The sequence below is a fragment of the Bos indicus genome, chromosome 17 (assembly GCF_029378745.1).
Source record: "Bos indicus isolate NIAB-ARS_2022 breed Sahiwal x Tharparkar chromosome 17, NIAB-ARS_B.indTharparkar_mat_pri_1.0, whole genome shotgun sequence".
Taxonomy (NCBI): Eukaryota; Metazoa; Chordata; class Mammalia; order Artiodactyla; family Bovidae; genus Bos; species Bos indicus.
This window is the reverse complement of record NC_091776.1, coordinates 4348986-4369529: the sequence shown is the minus strand read 5'-3', so window position 1 is coordinate 4369529 and position 20544 is coordinate 4348986. Positions and strand designations below refer to the sequence as shown.

The 20544-nt window shown below is 42.0% G+C and overlaps 1 protein-coding gene across 9 annotated transcripts in view; it reads left to right on the top strand.

The window, feature by feature from the left end:
* Positions 1 to 20544, top strand: part of TRIM2 (tripartite motif containing 2) — a 186734-nt gene that overhangs the window by 138029 nt on the left and 28161 nt on the right. For all 9 annotated transcript variants that reach the window (XM_070770109.1, XM_019977429.2, XM_019977428.2 and 6 more), the window contains 3 exons: positions 8316 to 8467; positions 9635 to 9815; positions 10894 to 11617. In XM_070770109.1, the coding sequence (XP_070626210.1) occupies positions 8316 to 8467; positions 9635 to 9815; positions 10894 to 11617 (1057 nt within the window). The remainder of the gene's footprint in view (positions 1 to 8315; positions 8468 to 9634; positions 9816 to 10893; positions 11618 to 20544) is intronic.

Here is a 20544-nt window from a genome sequence, read left to right as displayed (position 1 = left end):
CACTGAGTTGTCCAAATGAGAGATGATAACAGAACAAGAAGGGCATTAGTGGATTTGGAGAATGAAGGATGAATTTCGGAGAAAAGAGTAGTCTTTTATTTGATCATCTCTGCGTGTGTTTGTGCTCAGTCGTGTCTGACTCTTTGAGTCCCCATGGACTGTAGCCCACCATGCTCCTCCGTCCATGGAATTTTCTAGGCAAGAATATTGGAGTAGGTTGCCATTTCCTACTCCAAGGGATCTCCCATACCCAGGGATCAAACCCACATCTTTTTGTCTCCTGCATTGGCAGGTGGGTTCTTTACCTTTGGCGCCACCTGGGAAGCCCCTTTAGAATCTACCCCCCCACAAATAAAAAGGCATATACTAAAATGTGTTGAACTATTAAGCTATTAAGATGGTGAGAATTTGAGCAATTCAAATTTATCATATAAGTCACTTTAAAAAAATTATTTTCTCTTGTATAGACCAAGTTCCCACACCACAATGAACTAAAATTACATTAGCAACATGATATAGACTTCAAATCTTTTTTAAAAGCTTATAATTATTTAACCAAAGAAAATAGAAAAATTAGATTATTTACAAAATATTGAAAGTGGAAACTTTATTAAATGTATAATATAAAGTCATATCTATACTCAGAAAATTTTATAGGTTTAAGTATTTTCTTTTATTTAAAAATATTCCATTTCAAGAAGTTAGGGAAAGAACAATAAAATAAATATATGGAACACAAAATAAACGAAAATAAAAAAGACAACCTTGGAGAGTTTGAAAATCCTGAAACAATTGTGTTGATGAATAAATCCAAGAGCTGAACTCTTTTTTATTAATTAAATAATTTGATAGAGCACCAAATGGTAAATATAAATTAATTGAGACTAATAAAGAGATTAAAAGATTTTAAAATTAGCAAGTCAGTTCTCTGCTAAAGACTAAGATATTGAAAGCCTGAATGAAATAGATCATTACCTAGGAAACTAAAAATGATCAAAAAAACCCAAGGTGACTTAAAACTTCAAAAAAAAAAAAAAAGAAACCGGTGAAAGTTAATTTAAAACTGAATGCTTTGGGGACTTTCCTGGTGGTCCAGTGGCTGGGACTCTGCCCTCCCAGGTGGGGGTGGGGGGCAGTGCGGGAGTTGGGGTGGGGCAGATCCAATCCCTGATGGGGGAACAAGATCCCATAGGAACAACTAAGACTCAGTGCAGCCAAGTAAGTAAAAATATTAAAAAACAAACAAACAAACACTGAATGCCTTCAAACCTGTATAAAACAGACATGATTCTGATTCGTAGTATGTATACTTCTGAACCATAAAAAAGGTAGGGAGCTCCCAAATTCACCTATGATATACTCATAACTCTTGACACCAAAATCTAGTGAAGACATAAGGAAACTTTGAGTCACTAAGTTTATGAAAGTAGCTGTACAATTCTTATTTAAATACCCCAGCAAGCTTTTACCATGTAAGAGCACTTATTAAGAAAAATATGAGTATCACAAAAGAAAATGAGCACAGAACTTTAAGAAAGTCAGAAGAGATATGAACAGTTTATAATCGTAGGAGGAAATAAATGTTAAGTGTCACAAATAATTCTTCGAGATTGTTTTCTGATCATGCCTAAGCAATAGAGACCGTTGGATGTCACAGGCTGCTAAGCAGAAACACTCTCAAAGATGCTAATTCCAGCAAAGGTAAAGAAGCCTTTGGGTGAAACTTTCCCTTCTCTACCAAAAATATCACATCACATCACATTGAAAATTAACTCTAAAGAGTCAGATCCTCCTGGAGGTGTTTTGAGCACTTTCTCTATGCTGAGTCATTATGATTCTTTGGAATCGTAAGATGTGTAAACCAGCAAGAGGCCTTGGAAAATGAACTGCGCTTCTTTAATCATTCTGTTGTTCCATTATGGATCCTAGGAGTTCACTGCCGCTGCTTTGAAACAGGGGTCCTCATTACATATTCAAGCCAAATACATGCAATATTACAGATAATTGGCTGCGGTTAATTGCCTTGGGTAAATCTTTAAAAACAATTCAAGCGTCTGAAGGTTAATAAAATCGGGTAATTAACAATGAAGCAGGATGTTGCCGTCATAAACTGCCTGGTGCTGGTTAGCACATGTGGATGAAAGCCTGTCATTTACTTTAAGTGCTGTGACACTGTCTTCTAATTAAACTGCCACTGCTGCATTGTTCAGATACAAAGAAAAATGGGAATAATGGTCAGTGATTTAAGAGGTTCTTTGCACTTAAACCAGACATTTGAGCTCATGCCTTAAAGTCCCAAAGCACAAATAATCCTTAAGCCCTGTTGTTGCTGGCTTCGGTGCCTTACTAAGGAGGACGTTAAGAGGTGTGAAGGAGAGATCCTCATGAAGAATTCCTTGCCAAGAATCAGCCCCCACTTCCAAAAGCCTCTGGATTGGCTGCAAGGCCCTGACCATCCTTTATAGCTCGCTATTATGCATATAGTCCTGCCATCCTCTCTTCTAATGAACCCAAACTTGACTACCTGTCAACAGCCACAAGCTCATCCAGGCCACCCAGCACTGGGAGCACCAGGGTAATCTCACCCAAGATGGACGAGCTCTGCTGGGTCGCTCACTCCTACAGTGAGGTCTCAGCTTGAGTCAAAGCTGTCAGAACCAAGGACAAGCATTAGAGAATAACTAGTTGTTGATGTTTCAAAATGATTTCAGGGCCTTTGCTTCCCAGGAAACAACCAGGACTCAGTACCAGGGACAGTTACACAGGTCTGCTGCTGTCTTTTCAAAGATAGAATTTTTTTAAATTGAGGTAAAAATCACTCAACATAAAATTCAGCTTTCTAACTACTTTATTAGTTTTTTAGATTTTTACTTGATGTGGATCTTTTTAAAAAGTCTTTACTGAATTTGTTCCAATACTGTGTTTTATGTTTTGTCTTTTTGGCCAAGAGGCATGTGGAATCTTAAATCCCTGACCTGTACCCTCTGCATTGGGAGAGTTGACCGTTGTACTGCCAGTGAAGTCCCTGTTTTCATCACTTTTTATTTTGGCTGCACTGGGTCTTTGTTGTGGCGAGCAGGGGCTCCTCTTCATTGTGGTGTGTGGGCTTCTCACTGCGGTGGGTTCTCTTGTGGAGCAGTAACTGCAGTGTGTGGGCTCAGCTGACCCAGAGCACGTGGGATCAAACCCACAGCCCAGGGATCAAACCCACATCTGCATTGGCAGCTGGATTCTTTACCACTGAACCGCCACTGAAGTCCTTCTTAGTATATTAAAAAGGTTGTGTAAACATCACTACTATCTAATTCCAGACGTTTTTCATTATATCCTCCAAAGAAACTGTGTACCTGTTAAGCAGTCATTCTTCATCCCCTCCCCCCACCCCAACCCTTGGCACCTGTCACCTGCTTTCTGTCTCTAAGGATCTATTATGGACATTTGATATAAATGCAGTCCTGCAATATGTGGCCTTTTGAGTCCAGCTTCTGTCATTTAGCATAAGGTTTTCAAGGTTCATCTATACTGTAGTGAATATTAGAACATCATTCATTTCTTTATGGCTAAATAATTTACCACAATTCATTTATCCGTTCATGAGTTGATGGATATTTGGGTTGTTTCCACTTTCCACTTTGAGCTGTTATGAATAAAGCTGCTGTAAACATTCACGTATGGGTTGCTGGGTCATATGGTAGAGTTGAACAACAGCAAAGCATGAGAGTTCTGATTTTCCATATTCTTACCAACACTTGTTATTATCTGATTTTTTGAGTCTAGCCCTCCTAGGTGCTGTGATGTCTCATTGTGGTTTTGATTTGCAATTTTTTAGTGACTAATGATGTTGAAAGTATTCTCCTGTGAAAATTGGCCTTTCATTTAGTCTCTTTGAAGAAAAGTCTATTTAATTCCTTTGACAATTTTTGAATTGGGTTCTTGAGTTACAGGGTTTTTTTAATATGTTCTGGATACTGCATCCGTATCAGATGTATAACTAAGAAATATTTTCCCCGTTCCTTTTATGTTTCTGTTACTGCCCTTTGATACACAAATTTTTAATTTGTTGAAGTCCAACTTATCTTTTTTATTTTGGCTTGTGCTTTTGTTTCATATCCAGGAATCTGTTGCCAAGTCCAAGGTCATGAAGATTTAACCCTATGGGTTTTTTCCCAGGATTTTTATAGTTTTAGTCCTTACATTTAGGTTGTTAATCTATTTTGAGTTAATTTTTATATATGCAGTGAAGTAAGGTTTCAGCTTCATTCTTTTACATGTAGATACCCAGTGGCTTTGACATTATTTCTTGAAAAAACTGTTTCCCTCATTGAGTGGTCTTGGCATCCTTGTCAAGAATCAATTGACCATAAATGTATTGTTTTACTTCTGAACTCTCAAATCTATTCCATTGATCTATATGCCTGTTTTTATGCTGGTAACATACAATTTTAATTATGTTAGCTTCATAGTTTCAAAATTTAGAAATATGAGCCTTCCAATTTTGCTCTTCAAACTCTTTTTTAAGATTGTTTTGGCTATTCAGGGTCCCAGTGCAGTTCTCTGTTAGTTTAGGAACAGCTTGTTCACTTTTGTGAAAAAAGAAGTTAGAATTTTGATAGCTGTTTCATTGAATTTGTAGATCAGTTTGGGGAATACTGCGCTCTTAACAATATTAAGTCTTCCAAGGCATAAGCATAAGTTATCTTTTCCATTTATTTCCATTATTCTTTAATTTTTTCCAACAATATTCTGTAGTTCTCAGTGTATAAGTCTTAACATTTTCTTAGGTAAATTTATTCTTTAAATATTTTATATTCTTTTGGATGCTATTATAATGGAATTTTCTTAAATTCATTTTTTGATTTTTCATTGTTAGTGGATAGAAATACAGCTGTTTTTTGTTTGTTTGATCTTGTATCCTAAAACTTTACTGAATAAATTTGTTAGATCTAATATTGTATGTATGTGTGTGCATGTGTGTATTCTTGGGGATTTTCCATATATAAGTCATCTCTGAAAAGAGGAATTTTTACTTCTTTTCCAATTTGGATGCATTTTATTTATTTTTCTTGCCTATATGCTCCGGTTAAAATTTCCAGTACATTGTTATAGAAGTGACAGAAGTGAGAAAAAAAAGAAGTGGCAAATGTGGACATCCTTTTCTTATTTCTGATCTTAGGGAATTACCATTAAAGAAGCTGTGGGTTTTTGTAAATTCCCATTTGCAAGTTGAGGATTTTTCCTTCTAATTTGATAAGTGTGTTTTTTTTTTTATCATGAAAGGATGTTGGTATTGTCAATACTTTTTTTTTGCATTTGCTAATATAATCATATGGGTTTTCTTCCCTTCATCCTATTACCATGGTGTATTACATATATTGATTACTGTATGTGGATCACCCTTGCATTTCTGAAATAAATTCCACTTGGTCATGTGTTTAGTCCTTTTAATATGCAGCTGGATTAAGTTTACTAGTATTTTGTAAAGGATTTTTACACCTATATTCATAGGCAATATTAGTCTATAATTTTCTTTTTCCATGATGTTTTTGGCTTTGATGTCAGTATATTACCGGCCTATTAGAATGAATGAATGTTCCCTTTTCTTCTACTTTTTGAAGACTTTGAGGATTGGTGTTAATTATTCTTAAATGTCTGGTAGAAATCACCAGTGAAGCCATCTTGGCCCGGACTTTTCTTTGTTGGAGGTTTTTTGAATATTGATTCGTCTCTTTACTTACTATAGGTCTATTCACATGTTCTGTTTCTTCTTGGGGTTAGTTTTAGTAGATTCTGTGTTTCTAGGAATTTATCCATTTTATCTAGGTTATTTAATCTGTTGACCTACAGCAGTCCATAGTATTATGTCAATTTTGTTGATCTTTACAAAGAACCAACTTCTGGTTTCATTGATTTTGCGATTCGTTTTCTATTCTCCACTCTGATCTTTGTTTCCTTTCTTCTGCTTGCTTTGGGTTTAGTTCTTCTTTTTCTAGTTCCTTCAGGTGGAAGCTTAGGTTTATTGATTTGAGATCTTCTTTTTCATTGTAGACATTTACCGCTATAAAATTTGCTCTGAGTACTGTCTCTCAAATTTTGGCATGTTGTTATTTTTAAATAAAAAAATCTCAAGCTATTTTTTAATTTCCTTTGTAATTTTTCTTTGACTCATTATTTAAGTGTATGTTATTTAATTTCCACGTATTTGTTAATTTTCCAGATTTCCTTCTGTTGCTGATTTCTAATTTCATTCCATTATAGCCAGAGAAGATACTTTATATGATTTCAATCATTTTAAATTTATTGAGACTTTTGTATATGGTTTATTGTGGAAAATGTTCCATGTGTACATGGCAAAAATGCATTGTTATTGAACAGAATGTTCTATATGTAGATGTTAGATCAAGTTGGCTTATAATGTTTTTCAAATTCTCTATTTCTTTACTGATCTTCCATCTAATAGTTCTATCATTACTGAAAGTTCAATATTGAAATCTTCAGCCATTATTATTGAACTGTCCATTTCCCCCTTCAGTTCTATCAGTTTTTGTTTTGTTAATAATTGTCATCTCTTCTTGACAGATTGACCGTTTTGTCATTATTAATGTCCTTATTTAACTGAAGTATAGTTGATGGTCCTTTTCTGTCTGTTATACCCCTGGAGAAGGAAATGGCAACCCAGTCCAGTACTCTTGCCTAGAAAATCCCACGGACGGAGGAGCCTGGTGTCCATGGGGTCGCAAAGAGTCGGACATGACTGAGCAACTTCACTTTCTTTCCTTTCTTTCTTTCTTCCTGTCTGTTATAACAACTTTTGTCTTACAGTCCATTTTGTCTAATATTAGAATAGCCGCTCCAGCTCTCTCTTGGTTACTATTTTCATGGAATATCTTTTTCCATCTTTTTACCTTCAACCGAAAGTGAATCTCTTATAAACAGCATACAGTTCACACATTCAGCAGTATTATTATAGCTACTACGTATAAGGAATTACCTAGGCTCTGAGTTGTTTCAGTGCTCAGTAACTTAAAATCTTATAAATATTTCATAAAAGGGATATGAATAAAATTGCTTTAGTGCGTGCATTCACTTTATGAAAAAATCAATCAATCTGTGTTAGGATTTATGCCATTTTTTTTTATATGTGTTATACTTCAAGAAAAAAATCCCCCCCTTCAAAGTGCTTTGGGAATTCAATATTGGAAAAAGTTATTTCCAGCTTGAGAGAATAAGGGGAATGCTTTCACAAAGAAACTTTTGGGCTTTATGTTACATTATTACCAAGAGTTCATCTTTAATGAGGATAAAGTGGTTTTATTTTCAAGTAAGCAAATGATACCATCATCATTATCATCGCTGCCACTGCTTAGGAACTTACTGTTTGTCAGTGCCAGGCATCGTATGAGTTCTTTGTGTGAATTACTCCCTGAACCCTCATAGCAGCCCTGTGAAATAGGTTAGTAGGTTGCACAATTGTCTCCATTTGACAGAGAGAAAATTGAGACACGGTGAGGTCATGGGAAGTGATGGAGCCAGAAAGTGTTCTGTCCTGCTCATCTCTTACCCAAATAGCAGCAGTTCTCAAGGTGCCATCCAGGAACTCTCATGGGTCCCCAGACCACTTCAGGGGATCCACAAGATCACAACTGTATGATAATACTAAGCATTGTTTACCTTTTTCACTCCCAATCTCTCAAGAGTATACAGTGGCATTTTCCAGAGGCTGTATGGCAGTGCTTTCAGGACAGACTGAACACAAACAGATACGAGAATCCAGCTGTCTTTTGTGAAGCCAGACCCTGAAGAGATTTTCAAATATGGAAAGCAGTGCCATTCTTCTCACAGGATTTTCTATTTTGCAAAATATACTTTTCATAAATCATATTATTTATATTCACATTTAATGGGGCTTAGTTTTGCTTTTGATGAATTAATATCTGGAATGTTTCTCAGTTTCCACTTTTAATATAAGCAGCTGTAGATATAACTCACATAAACAAAAAGCATTTCGAGCTCTCAGTCATTTATAAAGAGTGCAAAGGAGTCCTGAGACTCAAATATCTGAGAAGCACAGCACTGCGCTGTTCTGCCTTGGGGCAGTGGCCAAGTACAGCTGAGTTTGTGCCTGTAGCAGCTGCTCTGGAATCCCATCCACCTCTGTTTGAGACCTGGCACACAAAAGTTTATCTTTCCTTTTCTCCTGTGATGCTGGATCCTGGAGAGGCTGTGGGAATTACTGCGCACATGCTGGGGAAGACCCAGCACCTGGTCAGCGCTCAGTCTGTGGCGGAGAACGGGAGCCGCTCTTGTGTCGCCCGCAGGTGATGGACTTCTACTGCCAGTCCTGTGAGACCGCCATGTGTCGGGAGTGCACAGAGGGGGAGCACGCGGAGCACCCCACCGTCCCCCTCAAGGACGTGGTGGAGCAGCACAAGGCTTCGCTCCAGGTGCAGCTGGACGCCGCCAACAGAAGGTGTGCACACCCCCTCTGCGCGCACGGCCGGCCGCCTGCGGCCTCCGGGTTTCATGTCCCAGTGGGATAGAAGGTTCATGTCACCTAAGTAAATTCTCCTTTGAACACAGCTCTGTGGTCATAAACTAGTGAGTGATGAGGGTGATCCCCTGCCCTTTGGTAAAATTCCAGTCCCCTTGTTATAAGTAAAGCACCTTTGTATGATTAAATGAACAAAATATACTCGAGGAAAATGCTCTCAGATCTCTGAAATTTGTGCCTGAAACCAGGCTTTCTGAAGAGCCTTTCTTAGCTACTGTTCTTGACTCACTTACAGGCCATTATGCCAACTGTGACTGGCTCCTCTCTGCTTGAGCCCAGCAAAAAGGTCTTCAGCAGCGATTGCTCAGTTTTCCTTCTGCTTCCTTGCCTCCAGGCTCTTTATTTGGCAAGGGTAGCTGTGTGATATGAGAAAGATCAAAGGGAGGAAATAAACAGCCAGCTGAAAATAAATCTTTACCAATAGTTGAAGTGAGAAAAGTGTGGCTGTTCTGTACTAATTGAAAGAATTTGGAAACTTGCAAGAAGTTCACAGGAAACTCTGAGTTTGGGTCAGTTTTTCATGTGATTGGGGAAGAAGATATAGCTGTCTATTTAGAACAGTGGTCCTTGGGCATGGGCCATGATATCCCCTAGGGGACACTGGCAATGTCTGGAGACAATTTGGTGTCACAACTGTGTGTGAGGGAGGAGCAGAGGAAAGGATGCTGTTAAACATCCTGTAATACATAATAATCTTTTCCATTTTGCTGTACCATAGGATTTTGAATATAGCTGTCTGTGCTATACAGTGGGACCTTGGGCTTGTCCACTGTAGAGTATGCCTGATTTAGAGTGGGAGAAAAAGCCGAGGGGTTCTGAGAGCTTTGAGGTTTTGTACCATCAATTATTATAAATAAATGACTGAGGTAGATTGAAATAAGACATGGATCTTCAAAATCTCTTTTCTCAAAGGCAGTGATTATGGCATGTCTTATGATTCTGTTCTTCAGTTTTTACTTTTTAAAGATGATGAAAGGCATAGAAAATGTTTCTTGACAAAATATAGTGTTTGGATAGTTTTGTTTTTGTTTTACTATTTCCCTGTGGATGTTACTAGAATAACAAACTCTGACAACTGTCCTCCAGGCTCCCAGAAATAGATTCAGCTCTTCAGTTCATCTCGGAAATCATCCATCAGTTAACCAACCAGAAGGCCAGTATTGTGGACGACATCCATTCTACCTTTGATGAACTCCAGAAGACTTTAAACGTGCGCAAGAGTGTGCTGCTCATGGAGCTGGAAGTCAACTATGGCCTCAAACACAAAGTAAGACTCCAGCCATTCTTAGGACATCCCATAGGAGGCTTGGTCCTGGGCCTCCCTGACGCCAGCTTACTGTTCCACCAGCAGCAAGGGGACTCAAATGGGTTCTTAAGTGTCCCTGTTGTTGGTAAAGAGTAGCTTTTACTTGGAGAGGGCAATGGCGCCCCACTCCAGTACTCTTGCCTGGAAAATCCCACGGACAGAGGAGCCTGGTGGGCTGCAGTCCATGGGGTTGCTAAGAGTTGGACACAACTGAGCGACTTCACTTTCCCTTTTCACTTTCATGCACTGGAGAAGGAAATGGCAACCCACTTCAGTGTTCTTGCCTGGAGAATCCCAGGGACGGGGGAGCCTGGTGGGCTGCAGTCTGTGGGGTCGCACAGAGTTGGACACGACTGAAGCGACTTAGCAGCAGCAGCAGCAGCAGCAGCAGCAGCTTTTACTTAACAGCATATTTTTTCCTGTTTCCAGCTATGTTTTCCTTCTTGTTTTCACCAAAACTATGATTCTGTGGCCTTAAGTACCACTTTATAACTTGACTACATAAAAGACAAGGTTGAATATAAAGTAATACTTTCAGGATTTAGGGTTAAACTGGATTGTTTTCCTTCCTTAATTATAATGTCTAATAGGCTCTTGATGACTCTCTCACCCACACCAACCTGTTAGTCAACTTCAGAGTGAACCCTGACTGCAGCCTCTGTTTAACTCTGCACGTCCCATCACAAAACCAGGGATAAAAGCTTCTGATATTCAGATGTGGCGCTTTCATTTGTCTGGTTTCTGTTCCTTGAGCTGATGACAGGAGAACTTTGAACATTAGGGAAAGAGACTGAGTAATGAATACTTCAGATGTCAGGCATAGCACTCTGTCGCCACGCTCTGGGTGACGTTTCAGCTCACCCCAGACACATGATCCCAGAAATATGTGTGTGGGAGAGATGAGGCGAGGAGGACAGGAAAGAGAAGGGGCTGGGAAGGCAATTTAGGATTTAGCATTACAGCCGGGTTCACTGGGTTAAACGGAACCTCGCCCCGGGGCACTCCGTGGGCGGCGCTCAGCTGCTCGCTTTCCCCACAGGTCCTCCAGTCACAGCTGGACACCCTGCTCGAGGGGCAGGAGAGCATCAAGAGCTGCAGCAACTTCACGGCACAGGCCCTGAACCACGGCACGGAGACGGAGGTGCTGCTGGTGAAGAAGCAAATGAGCGAGAAGCTCAATGAACTGGCGGACCAAGATTTCCCGCTGCACCCGCGAGAAAACGACCAACTGGACTTCATCGTGGAGACCGAGGGGCTCAAGAAGTCCATCCACAACCTCGGGACGATTCTGACCACCAATGCCGTCGCCTCCGAGACGGTGGCGACGGGCGAGGGGCTGCGGCAGACCATCATCGGGCAGCCCATGTCTGTTACCATAACAACCAAGGACAAAGACGGCGAGCTGTGCAAAACGGGCAACGCCTACCTCACGGCGGAGCTGAGCACGCCCGACGGCAGCGTGGCCGATGGGGAGATCCTGGACAACAAGAACGGCACGTACGAGTTCCTGTACACCGTGCAGAAGGAGGGCGACTTCACGCTGTCGCTGCGGCTCTACGACCAGCACATCCGCGGCAGCCCGTTCAAGCTGAAGGTGATCCGCTCGGCGGATGTGTCCCCCACCACCGAGGGCGTGAAGCGGCGAGTGAAGTCCCCTGGCAGCGGCCATGTGAAGCAGAAGGCTGTCAAGAGGCCCGCCAGCATGTACAGCACCGGGAAGCGAAAAGAGAACCCCATCGAAGACGACCTGATCTTCCGAGTGGGTAAGGGGCGGGCGGCGATGCGGCCGCATGCGGGATTTTGCTTGGCTCAAGGCGGGACTGGGGAAGTGTCGACTTGCAACTTGGCAGGTCGCAGCTCGGGCTGATGGTGTGGGAGATAAACTGGTGTATTTTATTAGGTGAGCTCATGCAGGCTTCTTCTCCGGAGGATGTTTGTGTCCTTCTCTTCCTTCTCCTGCTCCCTCTTCCCTCCTCCTTCCCTTCTCTCTCTTCCTCCCTCCCCTCCCTCTTTCTTCCCCTCCTTCTCCTCCCCTTCACCACGCCAGCGCTCCTATTTATTATGGAAAATCAGAAGCTGAAAATAAGCAAAAAGAGAGTTAGAAAAATACAGCACTCATAATCTGGACTTTTTTTTTGGTAGCAGTTTTTTTTTTTTTTTTCTTAGCTTTTTATTTCATGTTTGAATGTAGGTGATTAACAATGTTAGTTTCGGGTGTACAGAAAAGTGATTCAGTTACATATATACATGTATCTATCTATTCTTTTCAGATTCTTTTGTTACATAATACTGAACACAGTTCCCTTTGCTATACTGTAGGTCCTTTTTGGTTATCCATTTTAAATATAACAGTGTGTACATAATCTTCACATTTTAAAGGAAATGTTGGCAATCTTTCCCCCACCATGGGAATAATGTCTTTAGAGTTCTTCTGCCTAATCCAAAGGCAGAGACATGCTTCTATCAGATAACTTCATGGTTTCTCTGGAATGTGCCAGCGCAGGAGGTAACTGTGGGCAGAGGGTCTGATGCTTGTCACTGCTTCCACATTGTAAGACCTGGGGACAAGGGGCATGGTGCATTGCAAGCTGTGGTTATGTCCATTTGCGTGTAGCTGGAGAGCAGCCTCAAGAGGAGAGGGTGGGTGGAAACCTGGAGAATAGAATGGGGTTGGGATGGAAGCAAGAAGGCTTAGGATGAGCCAAGAGATTTGGGAATGCAAATTGTCCTTCCCTTGTCAGCTTTATTGCCTCCAATTTTTTTTTACGCTGTTTATTTTCTAAACAAACTAAATGTAAACAACCACTACTTTACTAATTCTTTTATTATATATTAAAATTTTCTTTTTTATTTTGTGGCATGCCACGTGGCATGTGAGATCTAGTTAGCTGACCAGGTATCGAACCCAGGCCCCCTGCATTGATAGCATGGAGTCTTAAGCATTGGACAGCCAGGGAAGTCCTCACAATTTGATAATTCTTAAGAAAAAAAAAGTCTGTACATTAGCTACTGTATCCAAAAGTGGCTCCCACTTGCTTCTCTTTCTGCCTCTTTGGTCCTCTACTGCAATATCTCTAAAAAGGTCTTTAAGCTATGGCCACTGACACAGGCAGAAAAACAGTTCTGTGGTTCAGACAGATTGGGGAAAGTTTAGCTTAAGTGAGGGAAACAGATTTTTTTTTTTGGCCGAAGTACCTTCAGAATCTGCTGACGTGCACTGCAAATCTCACAGGCAGTGGAGGGATAATAGGCAGCACTTCCAAGCTCTTCTGACCATAGCACTTCTCCTGTGGACATCTTGGGAAAATAAGGCTCCTTGGAACATTCTTGGGCAAGAGCTGCTCCACTTATTATTCATTCCTCTTTATTATTTAATACTCTATATTGTTTACTATTCTTTAGGATAAGTCTTGGTAAAGACTGTGACATAGCAAGCAGGCTGCCTTCTCAGCGTGTGGAGACCCTGGTCCATTCACGGCCATTTGTGCGGTTGGGTGCAGAGGCTGTTGAGACACCTGCCAAAGCAGAGGGGGTGGGCTGGGTGGCATAGGATTGGAGCTACCCAGGCCTGCCACTCCGGTTCTGCCACTTGCTTCAACTTTGGGCAGGTCTCCCAGCTTCCCTGGGCTTCAGTTTCCATGTCCATAAAAAGAAAAGATAAAAATATCTGCTTCTCAGAACTGTTCAAAGTTCCAAGCTTAATGCCTGGCATATTGGAAGAGCTAAATCATCCACAGCCATTGTTTTTGCATGAGCTGTTATTAAGGCTGTTAGATGTTCCCTGCTGCCTTTTCTTCTAAAACAATTGACCTTTCTGCTCCCCGTTGATCTGCATCAAGAGCAAACTCAGTCTTGCATTTGGAATCTCCCCTCCCCCAGCCGAGTTCCTGGGTCCGCTTCCCAGGCAGTGTGCCGAGTGGCGAGAGGGCCGGATCTGGGCCTGATTCTGATTCTCCCTTCTTAACCCAGTTTCCTCCGGTAACGTACAGGGAATGAAATCTTACCTAATTCTTAAGGTTGCCGTGGGGGTGAAACAAGCAGGAATTCTTAGGGCTGGCATTTGCCTATGTGCAGTAACTGCTGAGTTAAAGATGGCTGTCCTTTTACTATTTTCAGTCGTCACCATTCCACCTATGAGTGTCACCCGAGGAAAGAGACATGTCTCTTAGGGGTTTTTCCCCCGGTTATATTGTGAATGCCCAGCCCCGCCCCAGGGGAAGGGGATCCCCTCTTCTCCCCTCCTACCCATTGAGACACTCACCCTTGGAGATTCACTGGCGCTGGGGGGAAGGTGTTTAAATGTTTAGACATTTGTGAGGCACTTAGCACAGTCCCTGCATATAGCACTAAGTCCACTAAGTTTGTTAATGAAGTAAAGGTGATGTCTAAGTTTGCTAGGGCCGCCATAACAATACCACAGACTGTGTGGCAAACCGGAGGAGACTGATTTTCTCCCAGTTCTGGAGGCTAAAAGCCCAGGCTCAAGGAGGCGTCGGACTCGGTTTCCCCGAAGGCCTCTCCGCCTGCTCGCTGCTTTGCCCTCTGAAGGTTCCCCCTGTGCTCACACACTCCTGGTGTTTCTCCCTCTTCTCATAAGGACACCAGTCATCCTGGATTAGGGCCTTGCTTTAAGTTAATCACCTCTAAAGATCTTAACTCCAAAAGCAGTTCCATTCTGAGGTACTGGAGGTTGAGACTGGACTTCAGCATATGAATTTTGTGGAGATACAGTTCAGCTTATAACAGATACGTAAGGGCAGATACATGACAGATATGCTGTGTATATACCTGAACACCTGTGTGTATTTGTGAAGGTGAACTGTTACTTTCTGGATAGTACAAGAGGTCTTCCAGGGTAGTTTTGACTTACATTTTCCCCTCTTGTCCCTCGTCACCCAGCCCCTAGTTAAATGGGACTCTGCTGTTTGAGCTTCTGCTGTGTGCCTGACAAATGGCTGGGCAGCGATGTAGAGAGAGGGATCAGAGCCTGACCTAGGGGAGGCCACAGTCTAGAAGGGGACAGACATGACGGATGTGGTGCCTTCAGAAGGAGCACCTTCAGAGGTAGGCGGGATGGGGAGGCTGACAGATAGCAGGGAGTTAAGGAAGGTTCTAGAGATGACACCTAAACCTAAGCCGGCTTTGAAGGACAAAGAGTCTGCCAGTTAGGAGGAGGAAAGGGGAGATTTAGGTGAAGGGGAAGAAGATCAGACACTGAGTAGTTCGAAGAACCAAAATGATTCCATTATCTGAAGCATGAAATAAAGTGAAGAGAGCAAAGTTCTGTTTCCTTGCTAAGCAGAAACTTTGATCTGTATACCTGTGTTTCCCATAAACCACTTGAGTTCCTTGGGGTGCTTGGCAAAAATGAGAATTGCTGGATTCCAAGTTGCATTTACAGAATCAGAATCTCTGGGGAAGGGACCAGGAACCTGCATGCCTCCAGCTCCACAACCCGTCTACGCACTGAGGTTTGAGAACCGTCACGGTGTGGATGAAGGGGAGGGTGCTGAACAGTATGGTGTGATGTGGTGACTTACTGAGATACTGATTTCCAGAGAGCCTAGGGATCTACTGGCAGTGTTCCCCCGGAGGCAGGGGCCTGCTTCCTGTTGCAGCAGTCACGTGAGCTGTTACAAGTGCTAGGATTGAGTGATGCAGCGAGTGGAGAGGAAATGCAGATTCCTAACATCCTTAGGCGGAGAAGGCAATGGCACCCCACTCCAGTACTCTTGCCTGGAAAATCCCATGGATGGAGGAGCCTGGTAGGCTGCAGGCCATAGGGTCACAAAGAGTTGGACACGACTGAACGACTTCACTTTCACTTTTCACTTTCATGCGTTGGAGAAGGAAATGGCAACCCACTCCAGTGTTCTTGCCTGGAGAATCCCAGGGAGGGGGAGCCTGGTGGGCTGCCATCTCTGGGGTCGCAAAGAGTCGGACACGACTGAAGCGACTTAGCAGCAGCAACATCCTTAGGAGGGAGCAGGCAGGAGTTTAGGACCCAGCTGAGCTTCCGGCCGTTTGACTCCAGTGATGCAGGAATGCGGGCTGGAAGAGTGAATGGTCAAGGCTGTGGGCGTGGGGGCTGGATGGCCCCGGTTCCAGCCCCAGCAGCGCCACTTTCACAACCACACAACCAGGGAAGTTCCTTCATCTCCAGTGGCCTCTCCCCTACCCTCCTGCCTCTGGTAACCACAAGTCTGATCTCCTTTTGTGAGTTCTGTTTTGTTTTCATTTTATTTATTTACTATTTTTGGCTGCACTGGGTCTTCATTGCTGCTCAAGGGGTTTCTCTAGTCCTGACAAGCAGACACCACTCCCTAGGTGTGGTGCACAAGCTTCTCATTGCTGTGGTTTCTCTTGTTGCAGAGCACAGGCTCTAGGGACGTGGGCTCAGGAGTTGCCACACTCAGGCCCCAGAGCCTGGGCTCAGGAGCTGTGGCTCCCAGCCTTAGTGGCCCTGCAGCATGTGGGATCTTCCCAGACTGGGGATCGAACCTCTGTCCCTGTATTGGCAGGAGGATTCTTACCCACTGTACCACCAGGGAAGTCCTGTTTTATTTTGCTTTAGATTTCACATGTAAGTGAGATCATACAGTACTTGTCTTTGTCTCACTGACTTCAGTTAGCATAATGCATTCAAGGTCCGCCCATACTGTTGCAAATGGTAGGATTTTCTCTCTTTTATGTCTGAACAGTAGTCACACTATTGAACCAGACATGGAACATACCCAGAAGTGGAAAAGCTGGATCATACGGTAGTTCTGTTTTTACTTTTCAAAGATCCTTTATCCAGTTTTTCCATAGTGGCTTTACCAGTTTACCAAGAGGGCACGAGGACCAGCAGTCCACATCCACGCACCGTTTGTTTAATTTGGGCCGGCTCTTCATTGCAGCGTGAGGGATCTTTAGCTGAGCATGCCACCGTGCTTCGTCTCTTGTCTTTTGATGGTGACCATTTTAACAGGCATGAGGGGCGTCTTATTGTGGTTTTGCTTTGCATTTCCCTGATCGCTGTGATCTTGAGCTTCTTTTCATGTGACCTTTGTGACTGTGCTTTGGAAAAATATCTATTCAGGTCTTTCCCCCAGTTTTTAATTGGGTTATTTGGGTTTTTGCTGTTCAATTGTGTAAGTTCTTTCTATATTTTGGATATTAACCCCTTATTAGATACATAGTTTGAAATATTTCTCCCCATTCCATTTTTTGTTTTTTCACATTGCTGATGGTTTCTTTTGCTCGCTAACAAAAACTTTTTAGTTTGATATGGTCCTGCTTGTTTATTTTTGCATTCTTTGCTTATGCCTTAGGTATTCTATCCAAAAAATCTTCACCAAGGCTCATGTCAGGGAGCTTTATTCCTGTGTTTTCTTCTAGGAAGAAATAAGACCTGATTTCAGGACTTATATTTAAATCTTTAATCCCTTTCTAGTTAACTTTTGTCTATGATGGAAGACAGAGGTCCAGTTTCATTCTTTTATGTGAGTATTCAGTTATCCTGGCACTATTTGTTGAAGCCACTGTCTTTTCTTGGCTCCTTTGTCAAAATATTGGTTGACTGTGTATATTTGGGTATTTTTTCTGGGCTCAATTCTGTCCTGGTCTATTGGTTTTTAATGCCAGTACCATACTATTTTGATTTCAATAGCTTTATATTATAGCTTGAAATCAGGGGATGTGAGGCCTCCTGTTTTGTACCTCTTCCTCAGAATTTCTTTGACTATTCAGGGTCTTTTGTGGTTCCATATAAATTTTAGGAGTGTTTTTTCATCATCTGTAAAAAATACCATTGGACTCTTGATAGAGATTGCGTTGAATCTATAGATGTTGTTTGGTAGTATTGACATTTTAATAATATTAATTCTTCCAATCCATGAATATGGAATATCTTTCCACTTTGTGTCTTTTTCAATTTCTTTCATTAATATCTTGTAGATTTCAGATAAGAAATCTTTCAGCTCCTTAGTTAAATTTATTTTTAAGTACTTTATTGTTTTTGATGCTATTATCAGTGGAATCAAGTTCTTTGTTTCTTTTTCAGAAAATTCATTGTTAGTGTATGGAAATGCTACTGAATTTTGTATGTTAATTTTGTATCTGCAGCTTTACTGAATTCATTGATATCAGCCATGAAAGGAGCTCTTACACTGTAGAAAGGGCTAGTGGTAGAAATCAGAGCTCCTCCCCAGCCCTACAGCTCTTGACCCTCATGAACCAAATTACCAGGACAACATATAATCATCCTTAGCTTTGAAGGAATGGAGGCTCGGGAGAGCCCAAGTAGGAACCAAGCCACCTGTGACTCTGAGGCCTCTGCCTTTTTAATTGCACAGTAATTCCTCTTCATCTGAAATGTCCTTCAACTTCCGCAGTTTTCCAAAGTTGAGATACTTGACACCTCCCACACGTGAAAATGTAACATATGCCCACAGTGAGTGAATTATAGTCTTACTCTTCCTGATGTTCAAGCTGGTTTTAGAAAAGGCAGAGGAACCAGAGATCATATTGCCAACATCTGCTGGATCATGGAAAAAGCAAGAGAGTTCCAGAAAAACATCTATTTCTGCTTTATTGACTAGGCCAAAGCCTTTGACTGTGTGGATCACGATAAACTGTGGAAAATTCTGAAAGAGATGGGAATACCAGACCACCTGATCTGCCTCTTGAGAAACGTGTATGCAGGTCAGGAAGCAACAGTTAGAACTGGACATGGAACAACAGACTGGTTCCAAATAGGAAAAGGAGTACATCAAGGCTGCATATTGTCACCCTGCTTATTTAACTTATATGCAGAGTACATCAGGAGAAATGCTTGGCTGGAAGAAGCACAAGCTGGAATCAAGATTGCCAGGAGAAATATCAATAACCTCAGATATGCAGATGACACCACCCTTATGGCAGAAAGTGAAGAGGAATTAAAAAGCCTCTTGATGAAAGTGAAAGAGGAGAGTGAAAAAGTTGGCTTAAAGCTCAACATTCAGAAAACGAAGATCATGGCATCCAGTCCCATCATGGGAAATAGATAGGGAAACAGTGGAAAGTGTCAGACTTTATTTTTCTGGGCTCCAAAATCACTGCAGATGGTGACTGCAGCCATGAAATTAAAAGACGCTTACTCCTTGGAAGGAAAGTTATGACCAACCTAGATAGCATATTCAAAAGCAGAGACGTTACTTTGCCAATAAAGGTTCATCTAGTCAAGGCTATGGTTTTTCCTGTGGTCATATATAGATGTGAGAGTTGGACTGTGAAGAAAGCTGAGTGCCGAAGAATTGATGCTTTTGAACTGTGGTGTTGGAGAAGACTCTTGAGAGTTCCTTGGACTGCAAGGAACCAGTCCATTCTGAAGGAGATCAGCCCTGGGATTTCTTTGGAAGGAATGATGCTAAAGCTGAAACTCCAGTACTTTGGCCACCTCATGCGAAGAGTTGACTCATTGGAAAAGACTCTGATGCTGGGAGGGATTGGGGGCAGGAGGAGAAGGGGACGACAGAGGATGAGATGGCTGGATGGCATCACTGACTCGATGGACGTGAGTCTGAGTGAACTCCAGGAGTCGGTGATGTACAGGGAGGCCTGGCATGCTGCGATTCATGGGGTCGCAAAGAGTCGGACACGACTGAGCGATTGAACTAAAGTGAACTAAAGTGAATGCTAAATTGCAAAACAAACCTGAAGGAGTACAGGGGAGTGGCTTAGCGCATCTGTTGATAAAGCCTTAAAACATCAAGAGATTGTTTTTCCCTGCACTGTTAGAGTTTGCTGACTAAAAGCCATGAGGTGGTTTTGTGAGCTATTTAAGAAAAGCATTGAACAAAGGGGAAGCTGAAGAGGTGGGAGGGAATGAAAGAATTACAGATGAATTGTTTCAAATTATGCAATTCATCCAACCATACCTTAATGAGTCCTTGGGAAGTGGTGAATGAACCATTCATTTGTTCTCTAGATCAATGTGCTTTCTTGTGAGAGCAGATGGCTGTATAAAATCACTTAGCATGAGTTCAGAGGCTTTACAGGAAGATATGATAATTTATACCCCTCTTCCCTGCCTCATTTCTGCAAGGCATCATCTTCCCTCTCTAAAATCCCTGAGGAAGGAGAGTGTGCTAATTTGGCATCTGAGGTTTTTATAGGAACCCTGACCTACTCCTTGAGAAACTCATTCTTGGGAACGTCTCTTGCATTTCACATGTGGAAAGATGCCACTGCTGTTTACCAAGTACCAGGCACTGCGCTGTATTGTAAGCTGCTCCAGAGAACAGGACAGATGTTGCAGCTTCCCCTGGGGAGCTCATGGTTTAGTGAGGGAGACAGTGAACCAGTTAAAACAGAATTTCCTCAAAGATTTTTATGGAGCAAGCATGGCTCATGTGAACCCAAAGAATAATTGTCCTCACTTCAGAAACCTGATACCCAATTAGAGAGAAGCAATGTATGTATTAAAAATATGTATTTTGTAAAGGGTTAGGAGAACCAGGTTTTATTCATTGCTCTGTCTCTTTGCTAACTCTGTGATATGTCTAGCTTCAATTCCTCATCTTTAAACTGGAATGATATTTATCCTGCTGATGACTCTTGGGGTTGTTACAGGGAGTGCATCAGAGAATGTATATGAAAGTGCTGTCAATATTACTGAACACTTCCTTTTCCCATGACGTAATGTGGGTTGTCGTTTACTCAGTCATTC